This window comes from Cynocephalus volans, chromosome 2 (assembly GCF_027409185.1).
Source record: "Cynocephalus volans isolate mCynVol1 chromosome 2, mCynVol1.pri, whole genome shotgun sequence".
In the NCBI taxonomy this organism is placed as follows: Eukaryota; Metazoa; Chordata; class Mammalia; order Dermoptera; family Cynocephalidae; genus Cynocephalus; species Cynocephalus volans.
Genome location: NC_084461.1, coordinates 130335971 through 130363295, shown reverse-complemented (window position 1 = coordinate 130363295; position 27325 = coordinate 130335971). Strand labels below are relative to the sequence as shown.

At 37.9% G+C, this 27325-nt stretch overlaps 1 protein-coding gene across 3 annotated transcripts in view; it reads left to right on the top strand.

The window, feature by feature from the left end:
• Positions 1-25610, top strand: part of JAKMIP2 (janus kinase and microtubule interacting protein 2) — a 54359-nt gene extending 28749 nt beyond the window's left edge. For 2 of the 3 annotated variants that reach the window (XM_063085422.1, XM_063085421.1), the window contains 9 exons: positions 2236-2334; positions 3535-3633; positions 5316-5369; positions 6242-6307; positions 10755-10823; positions 13444-13521; positions 15479-15682; positions 21746-21811; positions 25560-25610. In XM_063085422.1, the coding sequence (XP_062941492.1) occupies positions 2236-2334; positions 3535-3633; positions 5316-5369; positions 6242-6307; positions 10755-10823; positions 13444-13521; positions 15479-15682; positions 21746-21811; positions 25560-25610 (786 nt within the window). Of the gene's footprint in view, positions 1-2235; positions 2335-3534; positions 3634-5315; positions 5370-6241; positions 6308-10754; positions 10824-13443; positions 13553-15478; positions 15683-21745; positions 21812-25559 lie in introns of all 3 variants that reach the window. The other variant, XM_063085420.1, reaches the window with a different exon arrangement.
• Positions 25611-27325: the final 1715 nt, after the last annotated feature.

The window sequence follows — 27325 nt, the reverse complement described above, 5'->3', positions numbered from 1 at the left end:
ATATATATACGCACATATGCACACATCCTATGTGTTTGTCCATCTACAAAAACCACCATGAATAGGTCTTGTTATTTTGTACAAGGAGGTGACGGAATACATCTCCAAGACTCATGCTGCAACCTAGCATAGACTTATATTCTCACTTTTAATCTTTCTGCTGAGTGTGGCTGTTTCTATTTTTTTATTAAAAGGAAAGATTTTTTTTTTTTTTTTAGATATATCCAAAGCACAAAATAGTACGTCCAGGAAATTGGTAAACAAACCAAGACACAAAAGCATGAGTTTAGGCCAAATAGATATAGTTAATTTGGGTTATCTGAACGTAGGGTTTTGATTTAAGTCAATGAAACATAACAGAGAACATTTTAAGTTCAAAGATGGCTGTTCCTTCAATATTTATCTTCCACAAATATAATGAAATATTACAAAATAATCTTATATTATCCTTGACAAAAACAGAATTTGAAAGACTGTTTGAGAAAGGGAAATAATTCTGTAGGTCAATTCAAAGTTATGTAGAAATTATTTTAGGATTATATCTACCAATATTTTCTACCCTTGACAAATAATAAAAATTAGCTACAACACCCTGGTAGGAGTGAGAAGGAAAGAAAGATGTTTGTCCTCTATCCCGGCTAGTCAGGAAGTTATGATATCCTTTCTCACTCTCTGCATGACGTGAGGCAGCGCTGATGAATAGTAGGTGGATGAGTATTCCAAAATTGAGAACTGGTGCTCTTAAGGGTCCCTGTAAAGAAGCTTCATTGGTATCGGCTGTGGTCTATGAATTGCAATCTGTAAACCAGTGACCTAATTGCTTCACTAACCACCAGCACCAGCATTTCCCCAAATATCCCACCACTGATCCAATATGAGATTCTAGAAGGTAGAATCCCCTGTGTAATCTAAGTCAACTTCTAAAATCTTTCAAGAGTCCACTAGACCACAAATATCTAGGGTAAAAACCTGAGTTGAAATTGTGAAATTAAGAAATTATGTCACATAATTTCTCACTATCTCCACACTTTTAGTTTCCTATTAGTCTCATAGATGCCCAGTAATCAGTGTTATTACATTTCTTCATCATCAAAAAAATTATTCCCATTATGCCTACTACCTCATTTCCTGTAGTCTTGATTTTTTCAAGCTAAAAGGGGAATTTTTGATCTCAGACTTCTAATAATAAAAGTAGAACAGAAATGACAATAAACCTAAACATTTTACTTCAGATGTATATATTTGAGAAATTAAGATTCATCCTCTGATTTAAAAATTAAAAACAAAAACCTGGGTTTGCATTTCTAAATTCAAGATTTTAAATACTGTGCATAATGCCCATCCACACAGCTAATATCAAAGCTATTGCAGTTCATAAAAATTTTCTGATCTCTTAAAATCCAAAGATTACTCAGACATGGACCTTCTCCACAGGGGAGGCACATTAGTACACAATTAACTTAATTCCATGTTTCTTCAGGTTATACTAGAGGTCCTATAAGAAAGTCCTATGGGAAAACAAGGAAGAGGTGTCACTTCTGAACAGGTACACCTCAGAAGGCTCTCGGAGACGTTACAGAGGGGAGCCCTTTTCAGGCAGAGAAATGAGTAGATACAGAGCTCCCAGAGTAGTCAGTTCATAGGGTAGGTCAAGATTTATAGATTCTAGTGTGTGTGTGACCACATATGTCAGTGTGTAGAGATGACAGTGATAATATTTAAAACTGGGAAGCTAGGTGGTGATCAGCTTATTAAGGTGTTCGAATTCTGTATTAAGGAGTTTGGCATGTTTTGTAGGTAATTGGAATTCAGCAAAGTTTTCTATGTAATAAGAGCTGTTTTTAAAAAAATTATTTCCCTGACAATTTATAACTCCAGAAGTGAGTGGTGTCAATCCCCCTTATTTGTATCATTAAATCTGGTTCTAGTAACTGTCTCTGACCCACTGCAAGGGCCTCATGAGTACTCTCAGATCCGCTGCTCACAGGATCCCTAGACTTTGTCCCAAGGAACAGGGATGTCTTCTGGCATGTTTCCCTATGACTCAGAAAACTCAATTGAAGTATAATAACTAGAAGGAAAGCCAAAGATTTATTTTATTCACATCTACATGGGAATTTTTTTCATGGTCTGGATGATTTATTCACTGAGTAAACGAATGCTATCCATGTTTGCTGTGCAAAGTTGTAGATGCTTTTTACAATGCTCACCTAACTTCAGGATTTACTTTATTAGATAGAGAAACAGGAGGCAGAAAATCACCGGTTACAGCAGGAACTACAGGATGCAAGAGACCAGAATGAGCTGCTGGAGTTTCGAAACTTAGAGCTAGAAGTAAGGAAATGCTAATGATAATAATGAAAGTAATCATAACGATTAACATGCACTGAGCACATCTACGGGCCAGGGGCTGAATTAACCATTTCAGATTCATACTTTCATTTGGACCTCATAATCTCCCTCAAGATTTTATAGCTGAGGCAACTGAGATTAAATAACTTGCCCAAGTCCTGTGACCAGTAATGACAAAGCCTTGATTCAATTCAGAACTGTCTGCTCAGATACCAGACTTTTCAACACTGCAGCCTTTATAAACAAGATTAATGAATAAATTTAAAATAATTTAAATAATAGATTTCAAGCCTCATTAATATTTTATTGCTCTTAAATAATCAGTCCAAAATTCACTGAATTTTGACTCATTAAAAATGTTACTTCAAGAATTATATTTTAAAATTTGCTTTATATAAAAATATTCAATAGTTAAATTTGAATTTATAAGTAGACTGTTTTAGTCCATAATGCATTTATGCAAAAGAAGGCTAAGAAGCAAGGTAATTTGTTTTTGGAAATACCTCGATTAATTTGACCAAACTTCAAGTGTTTATTTTTGTGTTTTGTTTCATTTTTGTTTGGTAAAACATAGAAATCAATTAGATTTTAATTGTATCATGCAGAATCTGGCTTAGGGTCTAGTTGAACGTATGTTGATATGTTAAAATATAAGGAAAATTCCCATTTGATTTCTCTCTTATTTTGTCAGCAATTTCTTCCTGGAGTTATTTCAAATTAGGTCTGGATAGAGAGTTAGCAGTTGGTATGCTTCAGAGAAGAATAGTAGGTCATCTTTTGTAGCTCACATATCTTACTCATAGAGCTTGAATGGATTGAATACACAAAAGGCTGTTAGTTGTCATAAAACTTCATCTCAAGACCAATCTTGATATCTGAAAGCTCTAAATAGTCACACAGTTGAAATTGTAACTCCACTTTCTGCATTTCCCTGATCAAAAAGTTTTCAAGAATGGGTAACATCATCTATGAATTCTTCTCCCATACCATTTAGTTGACTAGTCAGTTTTTTACCATTAAATTTAATCATGAACATCTTTGAGTTTGAATTTTTTCTTTTTTTTTTTTTGCCACATGACGTATTGATAAACTGCTGAAATAGCATAAAGAGACAACTGGTTTAGTTTTTAATCAGTTGTTGATTTTTTTTTAATTCCTATATATTTTTTACTGTTTTTTAAGGAGAGAGAGAGACGATCCCCTCCATTTAATCTACAAATTCACCCATTCTCAGATGGTGTGAGTGCTCTACAGATCTACTGTATGAAAGAAGGTGTCAAGGTAGGCAGATATTTAATTTTTTATGTTTGTAGAAATTAGAAAAACTGGGAAATGGAAAAGGGGAGGTTGCTCACGACTGTTTTGTCTTTCAGTCACTGGACATCATTTTGATAACAAACTATGCAGGAACTGAACATAGTCACATCTACTCGAAAATCAGTAGGTCATAAACTAATGTGTAACAGATGTATGAATGGTAACAGCAAAGAATACAGGCAGCCATGACTATTTAGAGCAGAGTAATGTAAAGAATGATGCAGAATCAAAATTTTATTAAGATAATTGGCCTTAATTATCTAGGGGAAATATGAAATAAATTTAATACTTCAAGAAACATATTTTAAATCTGCCAGATAAGGAAGTATTTGTTGAGTCCCTTTGTTGTGCCATTGTAGCTACTGCAGAATTCAAAATCATGGAGTTTCAGAGTTAGAAGAGACCTCGAAGTCATCTAGCCCACCATCTCTCTTGATGTGCTTAATTTAGGGAGCATTTCTCTTTTGGAAGGGCTTTGAGTTTATCACATGTTGCTTATTAGAGAAAATATAATTCTATTTTTAGTGCTACTGAAACATATTTTAAGTATTAAGGTTGAATTGAGGTGGTCTGTCTCCTGGAAAATATGCTGTCCTTCAATGTGATGAAATCATACTGTGAATTTCGATGCCCAACGTAGAGCTGGGATGCCTCCTGCTACTCCTGGTCTCTCTTTTACCTTCTGCATGGCCCTTCCTGCTCCCACTCTAGCTGCCAAATATTCCTGCTTCCATTGCCTTCTTTTTACCTGTGAGATTGAACTAGATTCTCTCTTTCCTGGTATGCTGCTGTTTGAACAGAAGTACAAAGAGAAAGTGGTACTAATGAGGTTAAAAACTAGACGAAAAAATTAGGTAGTAACATTGTGCTTCCTTGTCTTCCATTTTAAACCATTTTTATGGTGTTTCAACTTCTGGCCTTCCTGTGCTGCATTAAAATTTGTAAACCAAAGCAATCTTTTAATTTAACTTTAATTAAATGAAAAGCAATTTATTTTGTCTTTTCCTTAGATGCTTTTTTCTCAGATTAATCACAAGCAACCTAATCCAATGGACATAACTTACATCCAAGAGAACACTTTCAATTGAAGTTCAGCTGCTGCAAGCTGACTCAAGGAATAGAGTAAAATTGAGCTGTTTCCCATAGCTTGAAATTAATGCTAAACAGCTAAAAAAGTGAAACTGCTCTATAGTTTTCTATGTGGTATTCAGAATTCCATTAATTAGAATGAAACTGTTGATTTTTTATTTTATGACCTATTACTTTTCTTTATGCCTGAAATCTAGCATAATTGAAAAGAAAAAGTTTGGCAATTATAAGAAAAAATGTTAATGAGCATATTCTGAGTCCTTACTACATGCAAGACTTTTTCATACACCGTCTTTATCCTCAAGATGAGTCTATGAAGTATACATTATCTCCATTTTGCAAGAGGCAGAATTGAAAATGAACTGTCAAATAGTTTGCCCAAGTTCACACAGCCTGTACAAAGTAGAGTAGACACTTAAAGCCAGGTGTGCCTGATTGAAAACAACTCAAGGAAGTACAGGCCCTAAAATGTCTTCTTTAACTTATTATTAAGGCACTGGTAGAATGGCAGGCCACATTTGTGTCTTTGACTTGAATGCATCTCCTTGATTTTGCAGGATGTGAACATACCTGATCTCATAAAGCAGCTTGATATCTTGGGTGATAATGGGGTAAGTAATGAATTGGTTAAGTACAGTAATGAATCTGCCCAAACAGAGGCAAGAAATACTTGCCAGTGCATCATGTGTAAAGTAATAGCAAGTGAGACTCCATGTTCACTTAAGGATGTAGCTCCCTGAAGAGAATCTACAATTTATCAAACAGCATGACTAAGGAGTTGTAAGGATCTCTGGAAAGTAGTAGCATAAATGGGACCTGGTAAAGTGCCTTTCGTGGGCAGGATTCAGGTTTGAATGCCAATCACATCTGCAGTGATTAAAGCTAATTACCTTCTGACTGTTGCTCAGAGGCATCCAGTGTGAAATTAATTCAATCATGCAGTTGCAAATACTGCTAAATACTAGGGTTGTTGGCAGCCCCATAAAAATAGACCAGGAAGCTATAATCTCTTTACTTTCTCAAAACACCTTCCAGACAGGGTCAAGGCATATTAATTCGGTGGGAGGACCACTCATTGTGGTACTAAATGACTGATGCAGGTAGGTTGAAGGAGTCACCTTTTTTCCCCATGAAAAAATATCTGAGAGAACAGAATCAATGAAATTACATCAAAACTGCTATGAAGAGACTGGTCTTTATTTCATTTTGGTTTCTGTTTTTCTCCTAACATGACTATTAATGAAGTATGCTTACAGTGACACAAAATTAAGTCAGTATTAGGGAGAAAAAAAAAAACACATTTAATATACTTTCTTCAGGTTTTGAATTAATTCTTTGTTAAGAATTATTAGTAAACAGAATAGGAATTTGTTTCCACGCATGGTATGCAGTAGTATCTGTGGCAGACAGGTAGGCAGTATTTTCTATAAGGTATTTTCGTAAGTATCTTCAGCTTATTTCCTTTCTTTTCTATTTTTCACAGAATTTAAGAAATGAAGAACAAGTCGCCATAATTCAAGCCAGCACTGTGCTGTCCCTGGCAGAGAAGGTAATAAGTCATCCTCACATTTCACACCATCTCTGTGTCTGGCTTAACACCAGAAGAGCAGAGTGGGTGAATATGTAATAAATGTTTCATTTTTACAACCTAAATAGAATGAGCACACACAAAAGAAAAGTCTACACGTTGATTTGGGGTAGGAGGATAATTTTTGCTTTGAAGGCCCTTAAAAAAATATATGATTCTTAAAATATGAGAAACCTTCTGGATTGCATTTTTCAAGCAATCCCTACCAAGCTGGGAAACTAGCAAAGAAGGGTTTTAGTGAGAGGCGTAAACTGGAGCCCTGCTTTGTCATAGACTTTTCCTTAGGTGTGTGTGCATACCAGTTGTGCCCAGCTGATTCTAGAGCTGGGTGGTGGCTCACTGCAGTCTCGTTCAGAAAGCCCAACATAGACTAAACATAGCAACACTAAAGCTAGCAACTAAACTAAACATAGCAACACTGAGTATGCTCTTGCTTCTTGTGTCTAAACCTGGCAAATGGCAAGACAGAGAGAAAAGGAAAGAATGAAGTGGAGAAGCCAAATAACTGGTTGTATTCAAGGTACTCAAGAATCAGCACATATTTGAGAATCATGTGCACGTGGTTGAACAAAAGAAAACTATACATTCACTGAGATGCCTTCTTCATTCCTGAATGCCGAAGAGCTTATTGGAAATAAAATGAAACCGTGAGCAAGCAGTCAGCTTTCTTCAGTCTGAAATGAGGGAATTCTATGAATCAAATGATACAGTTATTTAAAAAAATAATAATAATGACAAAGAAAAAATGGAGGAGAGAGAAAGAAGTGGTATTGCTATAAAATAAAAAGATACTAAAGAAATATTGGAATGATCCTTTTTTGGGTCCTGATTTAAGCAAACCAAGTGTTTTCTTAAAAAAGACTTTTTCCTGACAACTGGGGAAATTTTAATAGGGACCAGGCATAGGATGACAGAAGGAATTAATGTTAATTTTGCAAAGTGTAAAAATGGACTTGTGGGGATTTTTGGTTTTTTTTATTGTACATACATGTGCAGTACAGTGTTGATTTACAGTGATTGTGTAGAACATGTGGTGGTTAGATCAGTATAGTTAGCTTATTTGTCATTACAATATGCAATCGTTCTTTGTGTCCACTGACCAGTTCCTCATTAGCCCCCTCCCTCCCCATCCCCCTCCCCTTTTGCACCTCTAGTTTTCTAAAAGTTCAATGTATTACTGTGATTGTTGTTCCTTTTTTAAAAAAAGAAAATTTATGCTTTTTTAAAAGAAAGGCCTTGACTGTTAGAAATGCATATTGAAGTATTTACACATGAAATGACATGCAATCTGGGGTTTGTTCTTCAAGAAAATTACTTCCCTCACAATTCAATTACAGACCTGATCACTTGCCCTCTCACCTCCCAGCAAATTAATAGTGCCTCATTGTCCCTAACAGGAGGTCCAGAAACCAGAATTTGTCAAGAGGGCCCCCTGGAATTTGGCCCTTACCTAATTACTTCTCCAGCATTCATTTTCTCTCTCCCTCCCTCCCTCCCTCTCCATCCCCATCTTCATCCCTTGGTCCTTTATACTACACTCTTGTCTTTACCTAGAAGATATTCCCATCTTCTTCCCTTTCTACCTTTGCCTGGCTAAATCTCACTCAATCATTAGACCTCCCCATAAACGGGGTAGCCTTCCTATCCCTGAAGCCCAGTTCAGTAGTCCTTCTCTAGGTTCCCACAGTGACAAGTGCCTCCCCTGGCTTTTAACAGTTGTATTGCAACTGCCACTTACTCGGGTTATGCTCCCACATCTACCTACCACTAGACTCAAAGCCACATGAGGACAAATATGGTGTCTGTCCCACCCCTTTCATTTTTCTAGCTTTTCACATCAGTCCAGCATGCAAAATACGTGGTTAATAAATGTTCACTGAAGGAGTAAATGAGTGAACTTGTGAATGTCTACAAGACATTGTTCCAGTGACACAAAGGGAAACACAAAGATGAAAAAACAGTCTGAAACATTACTTCTGCTGCGTTTATTGGACAATGATAGCCGGAAAGTCCATTCAGCTGCAGTCATGAAGGGCGACAATTTTTTATTGCAAGAAAAAATTACCTTGATTTAGAGCGACAAAGAAAACTAGGGCTGGTTCTATGAAAAGTGAGGACTGAAGAGGTGAAAGAGGAAAAGTAGCCCGTGTGCCTCACATTTACTCAGACTGATGGGAGAAAATCTTCTGTTCCCTGCCTTGTGTGGGTGTAGTGTAACGCACATGTAATCAGAACGAACACTTGCACGGTGCTTCTTTTGAGCTATGCACTGTTCTGTGAAGTCTAGGTACTATTATTATCTGCATTTTATATGAGGAATCTGAAGCAAAGAGAAGGTAGCTAACTGCCTGAGATCACACAGCTAGAAGGCAATAGAGTCAGGATTTACACCCAAGCACTCTGGTTCCAGAGTCCATGATCTTAGTTATTGCACCAAACTTCCCCTCAAGTATCCCGTTGAAAGCAGGAAATAGTCTATGCAGAGCACACAGGAGCTGGGCTGTTACAGCTGTGACAAATTATCCCCTGCCTCTGATTATCTCCTTTGCTATACATGTGTCAGGTTCAGATGAACAAACAGGGTGATGACTGTGTGCTTAGCACTGTGGTAGAAAGCAAGGGACTAGAAGAATGAGACGCAGGCCTGCCCTGCAGTGCTTATGGTCTGTGCAGCTGCCTTTTGTGCAGACCTTTGCAATTCACACATTAAAGTCACCCCCTACCTTTGGGATTCATAGATAAAAGTTTCTGCTTCCAAGTAATTCTAAATGTCAACCTTGTATTTTCTGAGACTACAAATTCAAATAGCTAACTACCAAATGGGTATATGATCTTCAGCCAGAGTTTGAGCCTAGAAAAAAATCCAACAAGCAAATCCCATTGTGGCTTTGTATTCAAAATAATACTAGTGACCTTAAGTGAGAACCTGTTTGGGCCAGGTACCACACTAAACACTGTACGTACATCATCTTGTCATTCCTCACAACCATTCTATAGGAGCTGCTGTTTTCATCTTACATGTGAGGAAACTGAAGCTTGGGATATTCAGTAACTTGTCCTGGGTCACACAAGTAGCAAGAAGCAGGAGCCAAGACAAATACATATCTAAAGCACGTGATTTAACTACTTCAGTTCACAGTACTTTTAAAAACATGACTTAAGAAAGAATTTGTTTTTTGATAACAAATGGGCAGCAAGCAAGAGGAAGAATTTTAGTAGAGCTTGACAGTGTGCAGTTGCAATATGAGTCTATTTACAAAAAACCCATGACTTTTGACTAAAACTTGTTCCAAGGTGAAGCCATGTATATATACAAAGAACTGAGTGATTAGCACCTCTCCAGGCTTAACGTGCCTTTTTTCTTTCACCATGTGCCCTACAGCCAAGAGATGGTTGGACGTGGTGTTCCACAAATAAATTTATCACAGATAAATAAAAGAGATATCTGGTACTGAGGTCCCACTAGTACGTGCAATACACGATGAATAGTGCTCACATGAATTAGTTCCTTTAATCTTCACATTATTAAGAGCCCCATTTTACAGATAAGAAACCTGACACTTACAGAACTCAGATAACTTTCTGAGGCCACACAGTCATGACAAAGAAGGACTGAAACTAGAGCCCAGGTGGTCTGCCTCCAGAGCCCACACAATTGATTATTATGCCCAATTGTCTCCCTAACGTATAAGCTGACATTTAACTTGATAGGAACCCATAACAATATTTTTTTCTATTAAACTATATATGTGATAGGCTCACACCATATTATTCAAAGCCTAAATTCATTCAGGGTGTTTATCAATGCTAGCATGAATACCATATAACAGTCTTCTGAATATTAGGAAAGAAAAGTTATTTATATGTGATTTTAAATGTGTTCACTTAACAAAAATAATTCTTTACCTCTTTGCTGTAATCAGTTTTAAATACTGAAAATTTTCCATTTCACCATTCTCTCCCGGGCTTCTTTGTTTTATCATGCTCCCTTCAACCATGGAGCTATTGGAAGTGGTGTCTCTTCCGCTTTGAATTTCTCCCTCATGTTTTCCCAATTATCTCTCACCCATCCTTCAGACCCCAGTGCAATGGCCACTTCCAGGGAAGCCTCCCATGGTGTCTTCCAATGAGGGCAAAAGCCTTGTTGGCCTTTTTCACCATCACAGTCCTAGTACCTAGCACAGTGCCTGACACGTGGCAGACATCAATGAATGCATTTGTTGAATGAATGAATGAATACATGAATAAATACATGGACTAAGAGATAAAAGTGCATTAAGTTTTCACTTCAGTTCTCAGTTTGCTTCCTGAGATGTAAGGGAAGGAGACTGAGCACCTCAGTGGAGCTACAGGATATACACCATATCAAGCAATCATGTCAAACACTTTTGTCTTGTTAACCCCTTAGTGGATCCAGCAGATTGAAGGAGCAGAGGCTGCCCTGCACCAGAAAATGATGGAATTGGAAAGTGACATGGTGAGTACAAAGATGAGGTAACACGCAAATTAAGAAAAGTTTACCAGGCAAATGGAAAATGACCGTTGCTACTACCAGTTTTGTCTGTCTCTGATGAAAGTTTGTAGTCTTCTCATTATTTTGTGTACGGACGATAGAACAAAATTCTCAGAAGTATCCAATAATTTCAGTTATATTCCCCCCAAAAAGCATTTTGGGGGATAATATTTCCAAAACTAATGCTGGAGAAAATTGAGTTAGGCATTGTATTGCATTTTCTTTCTTAGGCTAAATAATTTTTCTACTGTATATGATTATTAAGTAAAAATTCAGAAATAGTGAATGTAACCCCATTATTAAAAATCCCCAAGCTACCTCATATCCATTAGAATGGCTACTATCAAAAGAATAGAAAAAAACAAGGGTTGGCAAAGATGTGCAGAAATTTGAACTTTTGTGCACTTTTGGTAGGAATGTAAAATGATGTAGCCACTGTGGGAAACAGTGTGGCAACTGCTAAAAAAATTCAAAATACAATTACCAAATGATCCAGCAACACCACTTCTGGGTAAATATCCAAAAGAATTGAAAGCAGGATCTGGAGGAGCTATTTGTACACCCATGTTCACAGCAGCATTCTGCACAATAGCCAAAAGGTGGAATTGACCCAAATGTCCATCAGTGGATGAACAGATAAAATGTGGTGTATACATATGTATTAGTCTGTTTTCTGTTGCTTCTAACAGAATAGCTGAAACTGAGTAATTTATAAAGAAATGAAATTTGTTTCTTACAGTTTCTGAGGCTGAGAAGTCCACAGTCTAGGGGGCATGTTTGGTGAGGGCCATCTTCTGTGTGGGAACTTTCTACAGGGTTCTGTGGTGACCAGGGTATCACATGGCAAGAATGGCAAAAGTGCCTTCTTCTCTCTCCTTATAAAGCCACTAGTCCACACCCATGATAACTCATTACTCCACACATGGATTAATCCATTTATGAGAGTACAGTCCTTATGATCCAATCACCTCTTAAAAGCACCACCTTTCAAATGCCACAATTGGATTTCCCATCCTCTTAACACTGTTATAATGTGGTTCAAGTTTCCAATACATGAACTTTTGGAAGACACACTGGACCTATAGCAACATACAATAGAATATTATTCAGCCTTAAAAAGCAAGGAAATTCTGACACAAGCTACAATATGGATGAACTTTGAGGACTTTATGTTAAGTGGAATGAGCTAGTGATAAAAAGACTAATACTATAACGATTTCATTCATGTGAAGTACTAGCGTAGTCAAACTCAGAGAAATGGGAAGTAGACTGTGGTTGCCAGGCATTGAGAGGAAGAGGAAATAGAGAGTTATTGTTTAATGGATAGAGTTTCAGTTTTGCAAGATGAAAAAATCCTTGACATTGGTTGCATAACAATGTGAATATACTTTGCACATCTGAACTATACACTTAAAAATGGTTAAGGTGGTAAATTTCACGTTATATGTATTTTACCACAATTAAATTTTTTTTTAAATCCCCAAGTCTAGGAATTGGTTATTATTAACTAACAGTAATGTGTATAATTTTATAACAAGCTATCATTAATGTTATCATTATACTAAAAAACATGTAGTAGATTCTTATCAGGTTAAGGAATCCTGTAATAAGAACAACTTGCATGTTACGGCTCATAAATCATTTGCTTATAGTTCATACAGGGTTCACGTTTTACCAATAGGTTAGACTCTAAAGTCAAAGCATATAACAGGAACTGTTTGTATGTAAAATTACCCTTGAAAGCTCTTTAAATGCACAAATATTAATTAAGTTATCAGCCTGTACCAGGCACTGTTTTAGGCACTGGAATTTGGGTCATCAGGAAAATCAACAACAAACTTCATGCAAACACATACTCTCTCAAAAGTCAACACAACTGGGTTTTCTTCCAAGATTGGAAGAAGTCCTTGTTCCTTCAGTGAAGCACCCAAAGAAACATGTGCTTGGGACTATGTTTTATACAAAGATATAGTTTTAAATGCTAATGGCAAGATGCTCATGAGGTGAAAGGTGCACAGAAACTGAGAACAAGCAAAGGAACATCAGATTTCTGTCTCCCAGCTCACACAGGCTTTGTGGCAAGGGCAGACATCCACTCATTAAGTGGCAGTGTGGGTGCAATCACCCCCACTCTTTAAATTATTTGTCTTTGTATTTGCTAATTGTATACAGGTGAATTTGCATAACTAAATTTGTTTATTATATAACCCTGCTATATTACATTTTATAAAATTCTTACAAAAAATACTATCAAATACATTTACGTGGATAAACTTATTATTTAACACTTGTCAAAATCTATACTTAATCACATACTCTCAGATTGGCATAAAGATCTTTCAGAGCATTCCGTGTGGATTTTCCATTATCTCCTTTATGTTTCATTCTATTGATTTTCACATTCCCTGTGTGAGACTGTGAAAGTTGAACTGTTTCCCTAACAGACAAAATCTATGACTCTACAGATACTAGTGATCTGTCTTGTGGTAAAATTAGAGAAAACATTAATCGATACGATTTATATATCACTTTCCAGTTAACTAAGCTGACTCTTTCTATTTATCATTATGGCCCTTTATTATAGGAACAATTCTGCAAAATAAAAGGCTATCTGGAGGAAGAACTAGACTATAGAAAACAAGCTCTCGACCAAGCATATATGGTAGGTACAACAAGCATTCGAGACACCCAGAGTGTTTACAATGATATGCTATGGAGTAAAGAATCCGATTTAATTTGCCATGCCATACACTTGAATAGACCACAACATGCAGGTCATTTATTCGTTGATTTTTACTTTTAATTTTAGAAAAAATACATCCTTAGCTCTTTGCTGTTATATTCTTATAAAATTTAATAGATATGTAATTATAGTTCATTTTTTAAAAATTAAATGTATGTTGTTAAATAATATTTAGATGAAGGATAGATTGGATGGCAGTGTAGATTAAAGAAATTTTATTAAATCAAATCTAATTGTTTGGGAGTCTAATGGTAGAATAATAATGTATTTCATGTCTGTTATGTGTATTTGTAATTAATTTATTTCTTACAACAACCCTATGAGGTAGGTTTAAGTAATATTATTATTTCTATCTTACATATGAGGAAAGTAAAGCTTAGAGAGTGTTAGAACATTGCCCAACTTGGTAAATAGGTGGTGTGTAGATCTGACTGCAGACATCGCAGCCTTTACCGCAATCCAGCCACAGCCCGTGTGTTGATAAATGGGCTGCGCCTTGTTATCAAGGATTATGCTCTTGAGGAGCACATTGGATCCGTTCTTCTCTACCAAATTCACATCGCATAATTCCTGATATTGGCCTATGGGCTCAATTTCTTCTCTCCTTATGCCCCGCCCCCCATGAATGAAGCAAAAGAAAAAGGGCAAACTGGAGGAATATTTCAAGGAGTTGCTAGCAGAGGTTTTTATAATGCTTTCCTGAAAGCAGGCTGAGTCACTTTCGGGAAAAGTGTGGAGCACTTAGCCCCTGTCTGTCACAAAGATGATTTAGTCTTCCCCCTCTAAGATGAATAAGAGACTCTGAGCACTGTTTGATGGGGAAGGGAGAGTGAGAGTTGATCGGTAATTAGAGAACACGGAGGTGAGTTTCCTCGCCCTCCCTACCCTTTCACCCTTGCCTTTTCTACCTGTGCATAATAAGATCAAGCTGTGTGTTTATGTGGCTCCCAAGACTACTGAGTACTCATTCAGAAAACCATATTTAACTTTAAAAAGATGAGATCTGCTTATTCTAGGACAAGAGCTAGGAAAATATTTCCCGCCAGGGCATGTCCAGTCAATTCTGTCAAAGTTACACAGGGCAAGATTATAGATTTTGGCAACTGTATCTGAAGCATGTAAACACACACACACACACACACACACACACACACGCACACACACACACACACACACACACATTTAAGAGGCAATAGACCTTTCATCTATAAAAGAGAAGACTCAAAGAGAAATATTATAGCTACAGTAACTGTAAATTTCAGAGTATTAAAAACAGACCAATTCCAAGATTCTAGGCCATTTTTTGAATCATATTTCCCAATCTTTACTTTAAGAAAAAATATGGAGATCATAAAGCCATCTTCAGATACAGAGGTTTGTCATGTAGAAGAGAGGTGGCATTTTGCTCATGAAATATAGCACCACTTTCAAGTATTTTGTTCCCACTTAGACCTCTTCTATCTAAATGTATGGTCACCATAATAGATGTCTTTAAATGTCTGAAGAGCTGCCAAGTGGAAGAGAGAACAAACTTATTCTCAACTATGCTTGAGAATAGGAGGAGGTACAGTTATTGTAACAAAACAAGAGCTTCTAAAAATGAAAGTATGAAAATGGACAGGGTCCCCAGAAAGAGAACAAATTTCCCCTCCCTGGAGAAGTTCACGTGTTGGCTGGATGACCCTTATGAAATCTCATAAAGTGGGATTTTCAGAAGGGTAGTCAGGCTGAAGAAGCTTTGAAATTTCTTTTGTTGCTAAGAGCCTATAAGACGTAAGTACTATATCCATGAACATATACATGCATATGTGTACGTTCCCACACCACACACAAATGCCAAGTTCCAAAGTTAGACTTTTCTAATTCTATTTGCCAGAGAATCCAGGAACTAGAAGCTACTTTGTACAATGCTCTGCAGCAAGAAACTGTTATCAAGTTTGGTGAATTATTAAGTGAAAAACAGCAAGAGGAGCTGAGGACGGCAGTAGAAAAGTTACGGCGGCAAATGCTAAGGAAGAGCAGAGAGTATGACTGTCAGATCCTTCAGGAGAGAATGGAGCTCTTACAGCAAGCCCATCAGGTGAGGACTGAGTCACGACAGCTGTGGAGGAGTAGTACTAAGCAAATGGGACTCGGAACTAAGTACGTGGTATTGAGTTTGGGTGTGGAGATGCCCACAAAGTAGAAACTATTTTCAGAGTCTAAAATAAATAACTGTTGTTTTCCACCTTCACTTAGATACAGAATGACAGTCGCATGATGGTTCAGTCTTGAGAAAATTGGCATTTGGGGAGCATTGCATACTGCTACTATTTTTAGAACTACTTTGTCATGAAATACCCTTCAAATATCTTGGAGCCCGATTATCTCCCGGTGCAGGGAAGCAGGACACTTTCCAGGGTAGAAATAGTGCTTCCCTCCTATAGCTCATTCTAGCCCATCACCAAGCCTGATCAAATCATCTGAACAGTGTAAAAGAGAATAAGAACCTTTCTCTTTATTCCCGAAACAGACAGCAACAATGAAGTCAGTTACTTGCTGGCATTTGCTATTTGTCAGCAACTAAGCTAAGGGCTCTACTTACATCATTTAATCTTCACAGTAGCCCTATGTGGTACATATTCCCATTATTGCAATTTTGGAGACAGTAACACTGAAGATAAGCATGCTTAAGGGATTTGCCAAGATAACACGCATAGTAAGCAACAGAGTCCGGATTACAGCCTGGAGGATCTGCCTGACTCCAAGGCTAGTGTGCCTAACCACTGCACTGTACTGTCCCCCATGACTTACATGATTCATCTAGACCATCAAGGCCCAACAGAGGCAATTTCCAACCAAAATTCTTAATTCCAACTCTTCATTCATGTTATAGTTTTGACAGGTGAGGGCTGGGGTCCTGGTCAAAAAGCAGATTGAATAAGAATTCCAGAATTGAAAGTGCCGGGCTATGGTATTCAGTATCCCGAAGCTGTAGCAAGCAACTGGTACAAAATCCAGATGGGATGCATAGGTGGTAGGAATCATGTGGTCATCAGAGATCAAGGTGAGTGGAAAAGCAACTGGGGTTACTTGGTGACACCAGTAAGAACCACTCGGGGAACATGAAAGCACACTCCAGATGCAGCCAGGAATTCTGTGAATCTTTATAGGCTGACAGATGGTCCAGGTGAGCAGGGAACTCTGAAGCCATTCATCCCAGAGATGATAAATACATGCACATTTCTATCAATTCCCTGCAGATTCCGTCACAAAGGTTTAGGTTTTGACCCATGAAAAGAGGTTTTTTTGTTGTTGTTTTTTTAAGACCGGTAAGGGGGTCGTTACCTTCGGCACGGTGTGGTCCGCACCACGCTCAGCCAGCGAGCTCACCGGCCATCCCTTTATAGGATCCGAACCCGGGGGTCTCGGCGCTCCCAGCGACACACTCTCCCAAGTGAGCCACAGGGCCGGCCCGAGAAGAGTTTTTTAAACCTTTAATAATAGAGTCTTTGGTATCATTGCATTAGTTCACACATTTTTTCCTTCTGTCAGGGGATAAAAGTCTCCTCTGCACAAAATTCTTAAGCTGCAATAGCATTTCAATTTAATTAATTTTGACAAATTGGGAATTATGTTGTGAAACCACAGAAGTGTTTATTTCTAAGATGGGCTAATATTTGTTAAATTTATGTGTGATAAAAACCTTGTCATCCCATTTGAGTCTCTCTTTAACCAGTTAGCTAAGGTACTTTACTCCTGAAAGAGTTGGTTTTGCTTGTTAGTTCGTTTGAAGTTATCCAGTCTGAGCTAATGGACACATTACATTTCTGAGCCTCAGAGAGATCCATTGACATTTTCCATCTCCCACACAAATGTTCATTAGAATGTGCCCTATCCAGTTGTTTCTGAACTCTTATTGCCTTTTAATGAGTAGTTTAATTTCAGAGATTTATTCCAGAAGGCATTGGTCAAGATTTGTCATATAAAATTATGTAATACTAACTTCTAGAGCATATAACTAACCATTTATTAGACGTTTCTGTTTGAATGTTTCAGAGTAAACTCAAATATGCATTCTTGTCCTTACTTCTCTCCTCTCTGCCTGTCTCGGTCAGTAGAATTATTATATCCCGAATCACTCAAGCGGAAAACACTGGAGTCTTCTCCGTCATTTACCTCCAAGAATTAATGTAGCACCACATCCAACTGCCATTTCCCCAGAAATGTTTTTGAAGCTGATCCGTTTTGGTCTCACTTGTTACCCCGGGCATATGCAGGACCTTTCATCATTGCAAAAGCTTCCAGATGCTGCCAAATGTTCTTTAAAGTAATCTGTCTGCATCATCTGTGCATTTATTCAGTCAAGCATTTAAATGCATTTCCTAGGTGCTATACACTGTGCTAGCCAGAGAATTCATCTCTAGATGAAGACAAAGGAGATTAACACAAAGAAAAATAATTATATCTTGATAAATGGAATAAAAAAGCATATGTTGGTGCCATGGAGACCTAGTCCTGGGGAAGACTTCGAGCTTTCCTCTCTTCAGTCCACCATGCATATCATCACAGATTCTTCTCACCTTTCCGCATGGTACATTCTTGCCCAAAAGTCTCCATGGTCCCAATTTCCAGTTGAGTCAAGTCCTGCTCAGGTCTCTCCAGGTCCTTCATTAGCTGGCTTCCCCTCCCCCAAAACCTGATTTAAGATAATCTACAGAGCATACTTTACTCTCCACTCATGCAGAACTTCCTGATGCTACTTGGGCTGATTTCCCACCTCCAAGTCTTTGTTTCCATGGTGCTCACCCTTCAGTTTCTACTGCACTTATCCAAACATTCTCATTTTTCCAGTCCCAGTTTAAGATCCACCTCCTTTCCCTGAGTTAAAAAAAATGGAGTACACACTGCTGGAAAAAATCTACATTTCATGCCCTATTATATACATTCATTCAAAACTACTTTTTGAGGGCTGGCCAGTTAGCTCAGTTGGTTAGAGCATGTTGTTATAACACCAAGGTCAAGGGTTCAGATGCCTATACTGGCCAGCCACAAAAAAGAACCAATTTAAACAAAACAAAACAAAAAAAAAAAACACTTATTGAGCACCTGTTGTGTACCAGGTGCTGAGACTTTGATGAGGAAAAAAGACATATTGTCACTACTCTCATCTGTCGTACAGATAGAAAGGGACAAAGCCACAACACAAATGAACAATGGCTGTGGCATTTTGAGAGAGCAGTAATAAGTGCTATGAAGAAACTGATAACAGTGATGTGAATGTGTGTGTGAGGCTGGGAGTTAGTGTTGAACCCTTCAGGCTGGCTGGTCAGAGAAGGCCCCTCTGAAAATGTCTAAGGAACCAGCCACACAAAGATCTTGGCACAGTGTCCCAGAAGCTAGGGACAGCAAGAGCTAAGTCCCTGTGGTGGGAATAAGTTTGAAATATTCGAAAAACAGAGAAAAGGCCATTATGGCAGGAGTACGCAGAGCCATGGTAAGGTTGACAAGAGGTGAAGTTGGCAAGGTAAGAAAGGGCCAGATCATGTAGGGCCTTGCAAATGTTTGGGTTTTATCCTGAGTGTGGCTCAGCTGATTCTTCCTTCCTCCCCTTCCCCACACCCTTAACCTCAGGGCACTGCTGTGATTGTTTTTACCTTACAAGAGTTCATGTTGGCTACTGTAGATGGATGTAGGGTGGACAAGATTAGAGGCAGGAAGAGCCAGTCTTGATGAGGAATGACAATGACTTGGTACTTGGTAATAATAGAGATAAAAAGTAGGCAGAAAACAGATCTGTTTTGGACCTGACAGGGCTTCCTGTTGGATTGGATGGCAAGAAGATGGGAAGGAAAAAGAAGTCAAGCATATATTATGCAATGCAGCATAATGAATTCATGTGACAAATATGTGCAGGCAGCTTCTCCATGCCAAACACTAAACTAGGAATTGGAGATTGGTGATAAAGTTATAGACATGGCTTTTGTCGTCGTTTATCCTTTCTACTTAATTTTGTTATTCTCTGTGTTTTAAATTTTGTCTCCCCATCTGGATCTGATAGTTCTTGGAGATCAGGAACTAATCAATGCCTTATCTGTATTCTTCATTACATGTAGCATAGTCCTGAATGTGTAAGAAGGTGCCAACAAGCAGACTTGATGGCTGAATAGATACTGCAGTAATCTCATTCATGGTTTTCTTAGTATGATATTTTCCTCCACATCCAGTAGACATGCCAAGGAATTACTTGCACACTCACGGTGGAAATATCTAGCAAATTTATTTTTTCACTGAGTAGCTTTAGACCATGGGCAGCACTACGGAAATATACACCAATGCACACATCACACACAGACACACACCTGTAACATTCCAGTCCCATCCGCTTCTTCAGCATTCATTGTCATAAAATTTCAAGGTCAACCTCGATGGTTTCACTCTGACCAAAATACACCATTCCCTCCTGCACAAGCCTCAGCCCCTTTCCTTTAGAGCAGGGTTTCACAATCTTGGCACTACTGATATTTGGGGACAGAAATTCTTGATTCTTTATTTGGGGATGGTGGGGGGCCTGTCCTACGCATTGTAGGATGTTTAGTAGCATCCCTGGCCTCTACCCATCAGGTGCTAGTTGCACACACTTCCAGTTGTATCAATGAAAAATGTTCAAACAATTAAATAGGGATGATGGTTTCACAACTTTGTGAATATTCTACAAATCACTGAATTAAACAAACATATTAATTATATTTTTTAAATGTCCAGACATTGCCAAATGTCCTCCGGGGTTGGAGGGCGGGGGTGGAATCACTCCCAGCTGATAAGCACTGTTTTAGAGAGAAGGAGATATGATTTCCAAATTCAAGTATCCTTTATTCTAGCTTCCCTTTTTTCTCCCACATTGCATTATAAAAACCTGTCTTTCTATATTATCACCTCATTTGGCTTTCAGTGTTTTCTTCTTACACTCCAGTTCTCTCTTCTCTAATTATTCCCAACAGAGGCATTAAATAAGAGCCTTCACTATATAACCAAGATCATGAACACAAAAAGACTCTAGATTGACAGATATATACCTGAAATTTTTTTTTTACTTGTAAATAATTGTCTATGTAATGTTGACTTCAAACCTGTGCTATTTAAATTAGTGGATTTTGGGGCTGAGCCCGTGGCGCACTTGGTAGAGTGCTGCGCTGGCAGCGCAGCGACGCTCCCGCCGCGGGTTCGGATCCTATATAGGACTGACCGGTGCACTCACTGGCTGAGTGCCGGTCACGAAAAAACGACAAAAAAAAATAAAATAAAATAAAATCTTTGTCTCCACGATTGTTAATTGAGGCTCTACTATATACTAAATACTATATATTAGGCATTTTAAAAAAATAAAATAAAATAAAATAAAATAAAATAAATTAGTGGATTTTGTTCCACAGTTGACAGGTAAGTTCAAAGACAGTCCTGGAGCTTTTTTTGTCTTTAGGATTACTTGTGCTATTTTTGTTATGCTCTATTTTTTTCTACCTCCTGGGAATTTTTATGGAAGTGTAAACTCTATAGTTTGTTTTATGAGAACTGGCCAGTCCTGTTTTGTGAGGAAATTCCACCCTGAAACAGTTGAAATAAGGTTGAAAAGAAAGGTTAACAAAAAACAATGGGATTTTCTACATTTGCAGGAGTCAGCTTTAGCCATTTTTACTGTGGTAATAAACAAACAAAAATCTCAGTCCAGATGGTTTACAACAAAGCTTGTTTCTTGCTCAGTGGTTCTAGGACATAATGCTTTCTCTACAAGAATGTGGTATTCTCACATCTCACTCCAACTCACATTCCACTGGCCAAAACAAGCCTCATGGCTAAGCCCATTGTCAGCAGAGTGGGATCTATAACTCTCTCATGGGGAAGGGGTCTCCAGGGATAGGCCGAGTAGAGAGGGGTGGCAAATATTTTTTGAAAATATAATCAATGGCAATGATTTTCCACCACAAGTATGTGTAATTTTTGAAACATACAACAACTTTCTGGGTATGGAAAAAACATATACGTGATATTTCCAGCTGCTAGTACAAATGTTAATGTTTTTTATAGAAAGTTTTTTTTTAGTTTGGTGAATAATTTATCTGTACAATTTAACACCCACTAATGCTTTTTTTCTTTCTTTCTTCAGAGAATTCGAGACTTAGAAGATAAAACAGATATCCAGAAAAGACAGATAAAGGACTTAGAAGAAAAGGTATGTGTTAAGTTCAGTATCTATTTTATTCTGTATTTGTTTAATCAGAAAGTAATATCAATTTTGCTCACTGTGCATTCTTTCTTTCTTCTCAGTTATTGTGTACCTTGCATAGGCAGGTGTAGTTACAGTAAACGTGGCCTTTACCTTCAGTCAGGCACAAGGATTCCAGCAAAGGGTCTGCTATCAGTAATCTAGCCTTGACATTTTTGCCTTTTGTGTTGATTCTTATTCTTTTCTGTTTCCTTTCTTCAGTTTCCCCTTCTTCATCTTTATGTCCTTTCCAAGAGTTTCTCCTGAGTTTTGTTACCCTGCTTTGCTCTTTCTTTTAAAAATCTTTTTAGTACCTTATTTATTTATTTATTTTTAAATTTTTTTGGTGGCTGGCCGGTAGAGGGATTGAACGCTGGACCTTTGTGCTATCAGCAACATGTTCTAACCAAGGGAAGTAACTGGCCAGCCCAACACCTTTTTAAAATCTTTTCCATTATTATTCATAAAATGCTCTATAAATCCTTGTGCTGCAGTTTCACCTCAACAATAGATTCAGAAACTTAACTTGACACATGATAATTACGACCTCTTGTCACTTGGTCTAAAAGAGTAACTGCTTCTTTCAAATCAGCCAAAATGTGGGTGCCGGGGGGGATAAAACATAGTGGTTCCTAAAGGGGGCACTTGGAAATGTGCATGTCTGTGGTAGGAGAAGGGACAGGGCTCAGGCATGGATGCTGGGCAAGCCTCAGTGAGCACAACAATGAACTATCCTGTCCAAGATGCCAGGAGCACCTTGTTGAGGAACATAACTAATATGACAGAGGTCTTGTCTGCCATTCCAATCTGACTGGAAGTAACTACCAAAATTCCTGTTTTGAAAAAAGGATATGGCTGTTTTGCAGTTTCTTCCATGGACACACAAGAAAATAGCAAACTATCTGCTGTTCCTGAGACAGTGGTTAGAATTTGATTCATCCCAAATTGCTTCTACAGTTCAATGTGTGATAACTCAGAGCAAGTTATCAGAGGGAGTTGGTGGGGTCTAGTAGCCAGACCACCAGGCACCCAGATTTTTATACAGCCTGGGTTCTCAGGTACTCATTTTACCTTGGTAAGTGACTTCACCTCCTATGTCGAAGTCATATCTATAAAGTAGGGGTGATAACACTTGCCCTCACCTCCTCTCATGGGTTCCACGAGGAACAAATAAGGTCACTTATATGAAAATTAGGAAACACTAAGAGAGTGTAAGTCAACTTAAAAAGTAAGTATAATTAAAAAATTTTCCAACCCTGAAGTACTCATCATCCTCTGCAAAATATTAAATTTGAGTTTTCTTCATTTCAGAAGTGGGCTATTGGGTTCTGTTGCATTGAATGAAGCAAAGGTAAAGTGCAGTGAACTGAGGACAGAACCTAATTCTCAGTGATTGGCAGGAAGACCCACAGAAAGCAGGGATTGCTCCCAGCTTCCCTGCTTATCAAAGGACACACCTAATGTCTTCTATTTTCCATGTTTTCGAATGACCAACTTTTGGCTATTCTCTCTGCTAATTCCTAAGCTGTCCTGGGGCTGGCTCAAGGAGCAAGTCATGGTTAAGGCAATTCTGCCCCAGAAACTTTATGATACCATGCAGTTTCCATTCAATTAAGGCTTAGAAAGACAAAAAAGTAGGGATTTTTAAAATATCTATTAATGTCACCACCCTAGCCATTCTCTAAATAAATCCCATAAAAATTTTGGGTGGAGGGGCATTAAGATTATGGTTACCATCGGAATTCAATGTGAATTTTTTCACAGTTCTTTTGCCCAATACACTTTACAGGTCTGAACTTCCTTAACATCTGTGATAAAGGAGTAATGTATTTAACAGAAAATAAGGATGCAGTTATCAAAGCCACATATTCTGCCTATGGTATTAAATTAAACCACTTCAGAAACAATCCAGTTGATTTCTGATGAGAGATTTGAATGAGAGATGAGGTTTACAACATACCTTCTATTCAACAGACCTCAGTTCTGCTTGTTCTCAAGCCTAGTAAAAAGGCAGAGATACTCTCATTCTTTCCCTTGGGGTACTTGAACACCCACTCAGGGCACATGCAATGTCACTTCTTTGTTGCTTACTTCCATGACACAGTACAAATCAGGTAATAACAAGAAACCTACCAAAATTACTTCAACTGAACGCAGCACTTTACCATGTCCAAAGCATTTCCACTCTCATCATCGCATTTGTATCTCTTAATTATTCTATGAGACAGTCACAGCAGATGTAATGATCCCCTTTGATACAGATAATAAAACAATGGCTGAAAGAGATGAAACAACTTGCCCAAGATTATATAAACAATCTATAGCAAATCAAGACCAGAGTCAGGGTGTCTGAGTTCAAGAGCCATGGTCTGCCCACTGCACTGGAGGGACTAAGAATCTCAGTACAGACTAAGTGATGGGCATCTCCTCATGCCCAGAGAGGTAGCTCTGATGGCTAGTCATCTCATACAATAGTGGGAACTTTTCCATTCCTCTCCTTCTCTAGCTTCTCCTGCTATGAGTTTATCTTCAAAGAATGGGAAAAAAAAAAAAAAAAAAAAAGAACAGAGTAAGAATGAAAAAAAAAAAAAAGACATGGCTCTTTGCACCATATTTATACCTTGTTAATAGAATTTGGCCAAAGTGAAGCAAGAGCCTTATAAGCAACGACATTAAAAGAAATATGCAAATAACATGCTCAATATGAGAAGCCGTACACAACACTTATTCAGAGATGTTGTGTCCAACAGGATGTTCCTGGAGTGTGATAATCAAGCAAAAGACTTACTGAACCTGTAAAAGGATATTAATATTTTTTTAAAACTGACTTGACCTGTGACCTTTCATAATTAGTATACAGTTGGTTATATACCAATGCTACTCAAGCATGTTTGCCCATCTAATTATCTGCTTGTCTAGTGAAGGTTCTTGGTGAACAGGGACAAATCGGACTCCATTTAACTTCTGTCAGTCAAATAAGGAGAGGTGGTCTCAAAGGCGCAACAGCTGGAACAACATTGTGCATGCATTATCTAAACGCTCTCTGATGTAGAAGCGTATCTCATACAAATAAGAGGACCGCACATCCTCACCTGCCCAGGACAGACCCAGCTTATATTTGTTGCTTCAGTGTAATTACCAATAGCATCCCATTTCCCTCTCAGAAGTGTTTCACTGTAAATAATTAATTATAGGTTTACTGTACATCTTAATATTCTCCCTGCTGTGCCTTTGTCCTAGAACCTATCACATCAACAAAACAATGATAGCATTGAATGATCAAGTATATGTTCTAAACGTATTTTTTGTTTTTAAAATACCCTCCTATCCATGAAAGATAGAGACAATGATATATAATTGAATAAAACTCTGGATACCTAAGCTCCAGCCCTCACTGTATCATAAAATTGTGTGAAATAAAACTATTGACTTACTGCTCTGTGCTTATTTTTCTCATCTATAAAAGTAGGAGCTTAGACCATTATCTGTAAAAATCCCCTCATGATTCTCAAATGTGTGAATCAATGTTAGTTGAACACTGGCATTGCTCTGCAGTAGATAAATGAGAGGTATGGATTTTTAAAACAAAAATGCACTTGGCTTGTATACGAGAAGTGGTCAGTCTTGAGCAATGTGGAATAGCTGAGGTTTTGTACTACCTGAATGGCACTACAGAAATTCAGATTTACATAATCTTCTTCTTTTTCTTCTGCAGTTTCTGTTTCTATTCTTGTTCTTCTCTCTTGCCTTTATTCTATGGCCTTGATGTCAAGGTGCCTCTTAAAGGTAAGATTCCATTTAATTCTCAAAATGTGGTTCAAAGAGGTATTTGATAAGAAGGATGCTGCATGTAGTTACCATGTCTTGTTTTTTTAAAAAACAAATACATTCGGTTCAGTTCGCATAAATGCCATAAAATGAGAAACAGACCTGATCTATTTGGGTGGTTATTAAAGAAATAAAGAAACTATGACATATGCTGGGAATCAAGAATTTTTTTTCCAGCTACCTGTATTACTTTGGGAAGTCCAATATCTGTGGATCTCAGTATTCTCATTGTAACTTCCCATTACACAGAAAGAGTTGCTTCTATATCTGCAAAATGAAGAAATATGACTATATCTTTAGTATTGCTTCCAGCTTAAAATTCTGATTCTACAAATCTATCAAGCTAATGATGACTGCTGTTTTTTCAACCCTTTTTTCCAGTCCCTCTTCATCAGAACTCAAGAAAGCAGGCTAGTTAAGTGAAACTGGATCTTGTTTTTAAATAAGCTACTTTTCATTGTCAATTTAGAAAAAAAAAGAGAGAGTTTTATTATTACTCTTCTTACCAAGTCCATGTCTCATGAATGCATGCATAAATAATTTTAGCCAGTGATTTCCAGTGCTTTAAAGTACAGATTCCGAGGGCGTACCTCAGACTTAATGAATCAGATCACTGGGGATGAAGGAGAGCTAGAGGGTGGCAGAGGTGGAGAGCAAGGGTTGGTCTATATTTAACAAGCATCCCAGGTGATTCTGATGTCCAGCTAATTACAGAAATCTGTATACCGTTGTTAAAAATGAAGGGCGAGCTGCTATTTTTTTTTTTTTTTTTTTTTTTCCGGTGACCGGCGCTCAGCCAGGGAGTGCACCGTTCATCCTTATATAGGATCTGAACCCGCGGCGGCGGGAGCGTCGCCGCGCTGCTAGCGCAGCACGCTACCGAGTGCGCCACGGGCTCAGCCCAGCGAGCTGCTATTTTAAATCCATTTACCATGGTCCGTGTCAACTTCGATTACGCTATTAAGTTATATTATGCAGAGATCTTTCCTGGACCTTGTGTTCTTTAACATTTTCTGTAGCAAGTCAAAAAATAGGAGTGAGACACTCCATGGGTATCTCCTCTGTTACCTGGATGTGGAACAGATGAGTAAAAGTGTTTTAGCATGACCTCATATAAGGAAACAGTTAAGCAGATATGCCCAGAAAGTTTCTGTCTCTCATAACCAACCCTCTAGCTTTATTCCTTCTAATAGATTTTCTATTTAGACCCTTTTTTCTGGTAAAAAGAGCGATAGCCTTGCAGCACATAAAGAAGATTGAGTCTCTTAAATTGAATGAGATTATCCAAATTTAAAGGGTGTGAGATTCTCTAGGAAAGGATCAAAATGGTCAGAGTGTCAGAAAACAAAAAGCATCACCCCCTCAAAAAAAAAAACAATAAATAAATAAACAGGGTAAATAAAGTTTAGTAAGAGACAAATGGCTCATGGTGGTTTTAGGAAAGAAAAATCAAACCTCGTAAATACTAGCTAGAACATGAGAAGGTTTCAACATTAACACCAGCACTGGCTAACACTTGTTATGTGCTAGGAGCTGTTCTAAGCTATAGAAACATTTAATCTTCACAAAACCCCCATAACTTAGGTATCACTTTTATTCCTGCTTTACAGTTGAAGAAACTGCAGCACATGACTTTCCCAAGCCAATAGCTAC